Consider the following 12,387-nt stretch of genomic DNA (forward strand, 5'->3'; position numbering starts at 1 on the left):
CAGTCTGGAAACAATGAAAATAAATGTAAGATATTTTATGTATAGAATAATACAGATATTTTATGTATAGAATAATATAGATATTTTATGTATCGAATAATATAGATATTTTATGTATAGAATAATATAGATATTTTATGTATAGAATAATATAGATATTTTATGTATAGAATAATATAGATATTTTATGTATAGAATAATATAGATATTTTATGTATAGAATAATATAGATATTTATGTATAGAATAATATAGATATTTATGTATAGAATAATATAGATATTTATGTATAGAATAATATAGATATTTATGTATAGAATAATATAGATATTTATGTATAGAATAATATAGATATTTATGTATAGAATAATATAGATATTTATGTATAGAATAATATAGATATTTATGTATAGAATAATATAGATATTTATGTATAGAATAATATAGATATTTATGTATAGAATAATATAGATATTTATGTATAGAATAATATAGATATTTATGTATAGAATAATATAGATATTTATGTATAGAATAATATAGATATTTTATGTATAGAATAATATAGATATTTATGTATAGAATAATATAGATATTTTATGCATAGAATAATATAGATATTTTATGCATAGAATAATATAGATATTTTATGCATAGAATAATATAGATATTTATGTATAGAATAATATAGATATTTATGTATAGAATAATATAGATATTTATGTATAGAATAATATAGATATTTTATGTATAGAATAATATAGATATTTTATGTATAGAATAATATAGATATTTTATGTATAGAATAATATAGATATTTTATGTATAGATAATATAGATATTTATGTATAGAATAATATAGATATTTTATGTATAGAATAATATAGATATTTTATGTATAGAATAATATAGATATTTTATGTATAGAATAATATGTTATTTTGACACTATTGTGATAAAAATGTTTCTTGTAAGGCCATTGGTATGAATAATGTGATTTCAATATCATTGGTATACAATGGTATCCAATTTTAAGATCCTTCATATTAAAATAAATGTTATTTTAATCCACTGGGAAGTTATTTTGAGGCTATTTGTATAAAATAAATATTATTGAAGACCATTTGTAAAATATTATTTTAAAACCATTGGTATATTGTAACTTGGACTACTCTTTGTCAAAAAAAAAAAAAAAATTAATAAACTTGGACATGAGAACAAAAATTGTTTGTTTCCATGGCGTAAAATCATCAAACCTCCGTTTGGTAGCTTCCGGCGTTTTATCTAAACTGCCCAGAAAATTCCAGAGATATCATTGCCCTTATTCTGCATATGTGCCAAACTTGAATTGAAAGCATTTCAAATTAAAAATAAATTATACGAAATATTAAAATGGTCCAGAAATACTACAATTTGCATATCTAAGCAAATAATATGGGGAGGGGGAAGCACAAAAAAACAAAAAACAAAACAAAAAACAAACAAACTTAAACTACCCATTGTTAAAAAAAAGCATTACTCAACGTGAGCAGGTGGTGAGCACAGATTGTTCCCATAACTTAAATAAGGTCTCCAGTTTTGGAGTCTCCAGAATATCACCAATTAGAAAAGACACATGAAGATGCCACAAGTGTTCTGTGGTCGAAACATTGTGAATAAAAAACAAATAAAAATTCTTTATCATTCATAACAAGTTTTGGTGATCATGCAGACTAGTGAATTTTGGAACAAACGCATTTCAAGTAAAAGACACTATCACGTACGTATGTGTCATGTCGAAATTAATATAAACTCCCAAAATTATGAAAAATGATCCAGTACAAAAAAATTACAAGTACAAAAAATATAATTTATCGAATTACTGAATTTTATTGTATGTTTTTAATGTAGAAGAGTTATAAGACCAATTCTGTATGACAAACTGACTTATCTCCCTTGCTTTCTATGAACGCCGCCATTGCAAAAATGAAAAATCTCTGACCACCTCTTTCTACGATTTGGATCAGTTTTCGTAATTTTTTGAACTTATGCTAATTTCGATATGACACATAACTATGTAATATTTTTTTTTTAAATCTGAAATGCGTTTATTTTAAAATTCACTATTTTACACAAACACCCAAGTTTTAAATTTCTGCAGAAAATTATCAAAATGTCTGCACTTTTTAAAGTGATGTTGTAATTGTTTTCTTTTAATAGATTGTGAAGAATGGCTGCAAAGCATTCAACTTGTGCATTTTTTGTTCTTTTATCGATAAGGCAATTTTCATGCAATAAAAGAAAGCTAAAAGGTGTCAGGCGATGATATTTTTGGTGATGATGAAAATTGTCGAAAAAATATTTCGTGATGGGAAAATGAAAAAACAAAAACAAAAAAAAAACACGAAATTATTTTTATATACATAAACATTTCGTCTTTATTTCAAAACTTTCAAGGGTTGATTGAGTTGAAGGAAAAAGAAAATGCAATTACAATATTTGAAATTCGGTGCGTTTGAAAACACACTAACTTTGAAATATTTTAATTGTATTTTATTTTTTTTAAATCAATCATTCCAAGGAAGTCTTAAAACAAAATTTGAAAAAAATTATTTTTGGGGGGAGGAAAAAAAACATTGTATTTTATATATATTTTTTAATCAATGTCTTGAAACAAAATTATAAAAATTTAAAAAAATTATATATAAAAAAAAATCAATCGATAAACGCGCAAAGCAAGCAGAAAATATAAAAATAAAAACAAACTAAAAACCAATTAGATTATGAATTCAAATAAAAAATAAATAAAATTTCAAAATATAAAAAAAAAACACATCGTATCTGATATATTAATTCTTTGAGATGACATTAGACCTAAATAGCATTTAAGCTGACAAAAAAAACTTTGATTCTGTACAGAAAAGCACTTGAATGCCCACTCGAGAGAACTTAAATGCTTACTAGACTCTACCTCGAGTGTCTAAGGGTTTGTCAAGACAACCAGGCATGAGGATACTTTTCCCTACAAGTAAACCCTGACAAATAACAGCACGAAGTTGGATACTCCATCAGACAAAGAGAATTCTTGTAGCATTAACAGCGCGAAGTTGGATCACTAAAAAAACACAAGAAAAGTACACTCTAACATATTGAAATGGTTAATTGGGAGGAAGAAAATTATGTTCTCAACTTCTTTACGAACTTAGTGTTTGAAATGTAAAGGAGAACGTTAATGGAACATTCGAATATCTATGTATCTCATGTAGAGATCAAGTTTTAGCCCCTAGGAAGGGGTCCCTTGATTTCTGAGAACTTCGACCGAAGTAAAATCATAAAATCAAACATATAGAATGAAATACGAAACATAAGTAATTCTAAAATTAATTTGTTATAAATTTAAAAAAATATATATTTTCCTTGATGTGAGCGTTATGAAAATTTGAACTGGAATTTGTAAGAAGAAAATATATTGCCAAATTAAAAAAAAAAGTATTCATTTAAATTTTTGAAAATCAACTACATATATCATCGAGACGAAGTTAACTTTAAATGTTTTAGTTCGCCTAAAAAGATTCGTGTCAACAATAAAAATTAATGATAGAATAAGAATAATGAGGTCCTGACGGTGTGTAATATTTACCTATAACTTATTTAGTTTATATGCTTAAGTCCAGAATTATTTGGAAATGGGAATAGAACAACATTTGAAAGAATTAATGGCGCAGTATCAGATGAACGTGTTTTAATTTGATTTTAGACTGAGGATTAAAATGTACATAACAATCAAAGGAGGGTTCAAAAGATGAAATCAAATATAAATTAGAATAACGGAATCAAATGTAAAACAATGATCAAATTGAGCTGAGAATTTAATAACAATTAGATTAGAAATCAATTATAAAATCACATTAAAAATGCGATCGAGTTCAAAATTAAATGCAAAATGATAAGCATTAATGGATTAAATAGAACAATAAGAATTAGAATAAGAATAAGAGAATAAGATTTAGAATTAAGATGGAGTTGAGTTCAAGATTAGATACAAAATTAAGCCGGAGTTGAGTTCAAGATTAGATACAAAATTAAGACGGAGTTGAGTTCAAGATTAGATACAAAATTAAGACGGAGTTGAGTTCAAGATTAGATACAAAATTAAGCCGGAGTTGAGTTCAAGATTAGATACAAAATTAAGACAGAGTTGAGTTCAAGATTAGATACAAAATTAAGACGGAGTTGAGTTCAAGATTAGATACAAAATTAAGACGGAGTTGAGTTCAAGATTAGATACAAAATTAAGATGGAGTTGAGTTCAAGATTAGATACAAAATTAAGATGGAGTTGAGTTCAAGATTAGATACAAAATTAAGACGGAGTTGAGTTCAAGATTAGATACAAAATTAAGATGGAGTTGAGTTCAAGATTAGATACAAAATTAAGACGGAGTTGAGTTCAAGATTAGATACAAAATTAAGATGGAGTTGAGTTCAAGATTAGATACAAAATTAAGACGGAGTTGAGTTCAAGATTAGATACAAAATTAAGATGGAGTTGAGCTCAAGATTAGATACAAAATTAGAATTAAAATATAAATGAGAATTATGGAATCAAATGTAGAATGAGGTTTCGGTTGAACTAAAAACTGAACTCAAAATAACGATTCAAATTGAAATTAAAAATTTTTTTTTTTTAGAAACCCGTTTTAAATTTACGACGAAATTGAAGTCGGAATGACAAACAAACAAAATTTAGGACAAAGCATTCGATGAAACATTTAAAACTGCTGTTTGCGATTAAAATCATTTTCTTACATTTATTATTGATTAAAAATTAAAGTTCACGATTATCGAAAACGTCTTAACAAATTTCTTGATGTTTACAATCAGATTCCCGTTTTATTTTTAAACGAACCGATTCTTCCATTTCACTTCTGTTTCAATGGAAAATAATCTTTATTTAAGTAATTATGAAATTAAGTACAATTTCATTTATATCTTATTAATCCCCTTTTAAAATTCGTTCACATAATTATTTTAAATATTCATAAAAAATTAATTAAAATAAAATGAAATAATAAGAAATTAGTGCTTATTAAAATTGACACTTATGGCTCTTATTTGAAAGTAAAGAAAACGCAGAAAAGCCTCCATGATGTACGTACTTATTACAGAACGAAGATGTCATATTCCAAAAATTACATAAATCAATTAAGTGTTTATTTTCAAAACTAAGAAAATCAAAATTTACGATTTTTAGGGATTTTACTACGAAACTATATTTTCTGTATTTTAATTGTTGCCATAAGTGCCAATTTGAATAAGCACCAAGAAATTATTAATAATAATAGCTGAACATTTATTAAAATCAGATTTAAAGATTATAAATTCATTGTAAACTAAGCCCTCTAATCACAAATTTGCTTAGACGATTTTTTAATGCGTCAGTACATTTCGATAGGGCATTCTGTCCACCACACTTCAATTTCAAGTTGTATTTTAATTACTAAGCGCACAGAGTAAATGGGCGCATCCATTTTATTTTTTTTTGTGTGTGTTTCGAGGGGGGGGGGGAGGTGTTGATAATCGTGAATTTTCATTTGTAATCGATCGTAATTTGGTTAAATATCTTGGGAAAATAAACTAATCACATTTTTAGATTGTGCTTGAGTATTCCAAAGTTCGGCCAAATTTAGAATCAGAATTATTATTATTTTTTTTTTTTTAAATAGCTAGTAAAGTTGTCTGTAAAAAAAAAAAAAAATACTTACCTCCACAAGAAGATAGTGAAATGGCATCATCTTCATCCGGGACTGCTTGACATTCTTCCAGGTGCAATTCTTAATAAAAAAAAAAAAAAAAAAAAAAAAAAAAAAAAAAAATTACGAGGTATTGTCAAGAACAACGTTGAAAAACAGTAACATTCAACTACCGAAGCATAAGGAGATGTGAGAAGTTGTTATAAAGCATCTTTTTTTTTTCTAACAGTTATCCCTATCCTAGTTGTTATTTTTCGCAACTTATTAATTATCATGTACCCAATATATAGTAATGATTTCAAAAAGTACAAGTATGTGTGTATATATGTGTATATATATATGTGTGTGTGCGTGTGTATATGTGTATATATGTGTGTATATATATATATGTGTGTGTGTATATATGTGTATATATATATATGTGTGTGTGTGTGTGTATTCCTATCTGGGGTTGAGCATATTGGGAAGTGATATACAAATTATCATTAGCGTATTAAGCGATGCTCTTTGTGTAAAAGATTGAGCTGAGGTATTTGTCCAATGTCAAAACATTGTTAATTCACTGCCCGCATATCAGCAGCTGAATAGCACAACAGTTAGAAGCTCCGACTGTCATTTCGGCAGTCGGGTTTCAATCCTGGCTTGAGGTAGTTGCTTATCTAGCCCCGCACTGATGAGCTGTGAAACAGCGAAACAGTATTGTATGTGGATGACATATATATATATATATATATATATATATATATATATATATATATGACTTGGGTGCCATCAGCCAAAATCGAAACCAAAACAAATATCTTTTCAGCATTATTTGTTACAATCCACACACATAAACAGCATTATTTGTTACGTCCACACACATAAAAACTGCAAAAATAACTCTTGTTTGTATATATTTTATCTGCATAGTAATTTCTGTGTGGAAGTAGGAGTGATTATTTCCATCACTGTAATAAGTGCCCTTACTTTGATCCAGAACACCGTAACAGAATTAAAATTTTTTTATATAATGCGTCTCCACTTCGCTGATAAGGGTTAATGAGGCGGACATGATTGTCAGCCAAATAAAATAAGTCCATCTCTTGCATTTATTCATTTAGATTATTAAGCTCTATGTGGAAGTATTTTGAGTTCTTTGCATATGCAAACACTTGCCTCGATTCAGCTATAGTAAAATCGATGAATTAATAAAAAAACGTAATTTATAGTTTCTGAAAACAAGTATCAATAACTGTGAAATAGATTTGAATATGCAGCTTTTAATTCGAAAGCTATACTCACGATAGTATAGGGGGAAATATATACTCTGCGTTTGAAGCATATGCAAAAGTTGCGTCTATTTCGCGCACTAACGGTAAAGTTAAAATGCTTTATTTCAAGTTCATTCAAGTTTATCCAATGGACGCACTATCTATTTTATACACTGCTTTTGTCATATCAGTTGCAACGTTAACTCATTTGTATATTGGTTTTCTAACTAAAAGCTGCAGATACAAAGATATTTCTGCAGCTAAAAGTGTATATTTTGCGCATGCGTAGATAAACACTTTAAGCTCTATCTGCCGAGTTCCAATTTTGTTTTCAATTTTGATTCCTTAGTCACTTTTAAAAAAAAATATATATAGTTTCAAAGGTTTTAAAGAAACTTTCAAGACTTATATATATATATATATATATATATATATATATATATATATATATATATATATATATATATTATAGAGGATGAACCAAAAGTAGAAAATGTTTGTCGAAGCGTAAGAGGTTGACTTCAAAGATGTCTAAATTAAGAAGGAAAACAGTTTGAGCACTTGCGTTGATAAATGACATTTAATTTTCATTGATAGAATTGTCTTATTATATATAGTTGTACGTATACGTGATCTCTAAATAATTTTTTTTTACTGTCCACTTTGATCTCTAAATATTTTTTTTTTACTGTCCACTTGCTTGTGTGTGTGTGTATGTGCGTGTGCGCGCACGTGTATATAACTTACCCCCAAAACTTCTAGCCTTGATGGCAGGGAGACTAAAACTTGCTAATATGATTTCAAATGATCTGAAATAACAGCAAGGGGAGACTTGATTCCAAACTACCATTATATTTTTTTAATTTCTTTATATTCTTTTTTTATATTTATATCAGATATATATCAATGATAAATGTTTCTCATATGTTATATCTCCCTTCTTTGGTTTTCACAGTGAATAAGGATTATTTGATAATGGAGATATTCATAATCGTATCCTATTTCCAAAAGAGAAGAGATATAACATATGAGAAGTATTTATCATTCATAGGTATCTGATATAAATATAGAAAAGAATAATATAAATAAATTTAAAATAATATAATAGAAGTTTGGAATCAAGTCTCCCCTTGCTGTTATTTCAGATCATTTGAAATCATATAAGCAAGTTTTAGTCTCCCCTTCATAAAAGTCGGAGGCTTTGGGGGAAATATAAAATATTTTATAATTCGTATGCAAAACTAAGAAAACAAATGACTATGATTGAAACATGTTATAGCTGTAAAGAAGTGCCAAAAATAAACTCTTGATGATGGACGATCCCCTTAATGTGCGACCTTGAGGGCAATTGTCACATAGCTCACTACATAATTTAGGTCATTACCTTTCCAACGAGCCTTCATTTGTTAAATTCTGATCAATAGTCGCTGAGATTTAGAACTTATAAAATTGCCAAAAAAGGTGGTACATCTATCTCTCTCTCTCTCTCTCTCTCTCTCTCTCTCTCTCTCTCTCTCTCTCATATATATATATATATATATATATATATATATATATATATATATATATATATATATATATACTGGTAGCCAAATTGAATATTGAAATACCAATGTCTTTGATTCTTTGGGACGAAACTACATGAAAATTTTCAGGCTTTTTGAAGATTATAATACTATTTTATGGTTAAAATTTTATGACAATTGTTAAAAAAGAACCCGTATTTTCAAACCAAGAAAATATGCCTAAATTTGCCTACATATATATATATATACATATACAAAGCGTCCATAAAGTTCGTGTGCACTTTAAAAAATTTATAACTTTATATTTGCGATAGAAATAATCTGTAAAAAATGTTATAAAGTTTCATGTATCTAATTTTAAGTATAATTATTGCATAATTTTTCGCCACAAAATTCGTAACAATTTTTAGATAAGTAAAAAATAAGTAAAATATATTTTCATTTGTTTTTCAGAATCAATTTGATCCCATGGCTTCAATTGAGGAAAAAGTAAACTGTGTCCGTTGGCTGAATTGAAATCTACTATTGCTGTACAAAGAAAGTTTAGAATTGAATAAAAAAAAAAAAGCGCCTCATAGGAACACCATTATTAAATGGATGAAAAAATTTAAAGAGACAGGCTCTGTCCATGATAAACCACGGTCTGGAAGGCCATGTGTCAGTGACGAAAGTGTTGCTTCCATAGAAGAATCCTTTACTGCAAGTCCAAGAAAGTCTGTAAGACGGGCATCATTTGAGCTCGGGCTGCCAAAGTCTACTGTGCATAAGATTCTGTGGGCAAAACTTCATATGAAAGCTTACAAAATTCAATTGCATCAACAGTTGTTAGAAGAGGATTATTATGCACGGCTAACTTTCTGTCACCAGTTCAATGAAAAACTTTGCAATGATGATGCATTTGTGAGTAATTTACTGTTTTCTGATGAAGCAACATTTCACATTAGTGGCAAGGTCAACAGGCATAATTGCTGAATTTGGGGAACTGAAAACCCAAATGAAACTGTTGAACATGAAAGGGACTCTCTTAAAGTTAATGTGTGGTGTGCTTTGGGAATAAATCGAATCATAGGGCCATATTTATTTGAAGATCGTGTTATTAACAGTGACAGCTACTTAGATATGTTGCAGAATTACTTTATTCTGCAACTTGAACAATTAAACTTGAAAGATGATACAATGTTTCAACAAGATGGAGCTCCTTGTCACTTTGCCTGGCGTGTTAGATAGTTTCTAAATCAGGAATTTCCTAACAGATGGATCGGAAGGGGTGGACCATTTCATTGGCCTCCACGTTCGCCAGATTTGACTCCATTAGATGTTTTTTATGGGGACATGTGAAAACAATTGTGTATGCAACCAAACCTAGTTCATTGGAAGATTTGAAAGCTAGAATAACTAATGTGATTTCAGGCATTACTATAAATCATTTGGCAAATGTTTTTCGTGAACTTCAAAATCGTAATACCCTTTGTATTGCTAATGATGGAGGGCATGTGGAAAGTTAAATAAAATTTCAATAAAAGCTTAAAAAATATAGATTTACTTCTTTCAAATGCATTTTACAGTTTATTTCTATTGCAAATACAAATAAAGTTATAAATTTTTTAAAGTGCACACGGACTTTATGGACACCCTGTATATATATATATATATATATATATATATATACATATATATATATATATATAGAGAGAGAGAGAGAGATAGATAGATGTGTGTGTATGTGTGTGTCCTGGCAAGCAAGCTTCAGTTTTGCTGCTTTGAATGTGTCTCCTGTGGTCTTGCCAGGCCACTAATATATATGTATAGTAGGATTTATAGTTAAATTCTGTGAAGTAAAAATATAGAATTTTTAGACAAAAAATTTATTGTTTGAAACAAGGAATTTAAAGTTATTTTCCTTAATCCATGGATTTTCAGTGCATGTTCATATCTTCAGAGGAAACGTATTTAACAAAACAATCATTATGAATAATCATATCTCTTGCTACTTAGCACATATTTTGAAAATTAGAGTTAAAAAAATCTCTAGAAAAAACATAGATAAGGACACCAATTGTTTAAAGTGATCCAACGCGAAAATTGTATTAATCATCCAAAGGATATATATTCTGAGTTGCACGATTCAAATGGTGTCCTTGGAATAATGATGAAGATTAGTGTTATATTTCATATTGCTTAATAATTGCAATATCGAAAGCTAGCATCAACTCATCTCATTGTTTGGATATATATATATATATATATATATATATATATAATTTAAAGGAGATTAGAATAATAGTCTAAAGAGCTAAGTGTATTTTAATGTAATAGTGAAATTACTAGTTTAATTAAAATGCAGGAAATGCTCGTTGTAATTTAGATATATAATAAGCTCGATAGTTAAATATCCTAGAGCTAATTCAATATTAAGTAATGTGATTTATAATTTAAAAATTAAAAAAAATTTTTTAAATTTAAAAATCAAATTTTAGTTAAATTAAAAATCAGTTTCATAAGAAGGAACAACAACAAAGTCAATTATCTGTACGATCATTTCGGAAATCCGTGCTTTTTATTTGTGGTATACATGAAGTCACGTAGAACAATTATACATAGTTTTTTTGGTAAGCACGGTCTCCTCATCAGCAAATTTAGGAGGATTTCTATTGAATTGAAAAGACACCAAAAATAAACCTAGCATTAAAAGTAAGGCAGATGAATCTGAAAAATTGAAATAAAAGGTTTGGATTTAAAATTTATAAGAAAATTAGTATAGGTTAGAGATAGAAATGAGTAGGAAAGGGAAAATAATCATAATAATCAAGAGGTAATATATATTGGTTCCACATCTGGCCCAATAAAACATAGAATTTCAACGCACAAACATTCTTTTAAAAATAACTCTCTATCAAACCAAACTACTCTATCCAACTATATTTGGCAACTAAAAAATAGCAATATTTCTTTCAACTTAAAATGGCAAATAATTGAGACTTGCAAATCATATAAACCAGGAGATAAATTTTGTACATTATGTACAAAAGAAACCCTAAAAATTTTAAAATATGAAGATATAAAAAGCACAACCAAACTAATAAATTCAAGACATGAGCTTCTATTATGTAATCATAAACGTTGGTTTAAATTTAATAAATATAAACCACCTTAAATCATTAAAAATTACTCATTAATAAAAATAGATTTTTTTTTTTTTTTTTTTAATAAATTAAGTTAGACCAATTACCGCCCTTAGACTCGTAAATCAAATAATAAATAAAGCCAATAACACATGACAATTATCTCCCCTTAAAAACTTGCAAAATAAATATTCTCTCTCTATAGATATTAACTGTAGCGTCTTTAAATCAAAATACGCTAACGGAAACAATTTACTGCACGAGCGTCGCCCTTTTAAAATTCATCATTCAATAAAATAAAAAGCTATAGCAAACATCTAAATGACTACTTTAAATACAGTTCCTGATTTCAAAAAAAGAAAAACTAAAAGGTAACTATATCTATATATTTTTAAATCAAATTTATTATGTAAATTCAAAAAAATATATATTTTTTCTACTCATTTCTATCTCTAACCTATACTAATTTTCTTATAAATTTTAAATCCAAACCTTTTACTTCAATTTTTCAGATTCATCTGCCTTACTTTTAATGCTAGGTTTATTTTTGGTGTCTTTTCAATTCAATAGAAATCCTCCTAAATTTGCTGATGAGGAGACCGTGCTTACCAAAAAAAAAAAAAAAAAAAAAAAAAACTATGTATAATTGTTCTACGTGACTTCATGTATACCACAAATAAAAAGCACGGATTTCCGAAACGATCGTACAGATAATTGACTTTGTTGTTGTTCCTTCTTATGAAACTGATTTTTAAT

At 27.6% G+C, this 12,387-nt stretch overlaps 1 protein-coding gene across 1 annotated transcript in view; it reads right to left on the reverse strand.

Moving 5' to 3' along the window:
- LOC145247943 (uncharacterized) overlaps window positions 1-12,387 on the reverse strand; it is a 211,300-nt gene that overhangs the window by 13,270 nt on the left and 185,643 nt on the right. Inside the window, exon 5 of the mRNA XM_080109585.1 lies at window positions 5,743-5,811. Within this exon, the coding sequence (XP_079965711.1) occupies window positions 5,743-5,811 (69 nt within the window). The remainder of the gene's footprint in view (window positions 1-5,742; window positions 5,812-12,387) is intronic.

Source organism: Euprymna scolopes, chromosome 26, assembly GCF_053919585.1.
Source record: "Euprymna scolopes isolate OS-2025 chromosome 26, ASM5391958v1, whole genome shotgun sequence".
Classification (NCBI taxonomy): Eukaryota; Metazoa; Mollusca; class Cephalopoda; order Sepiida; family Sepiolidae; genus Euprymna; species Euprymna scolopes.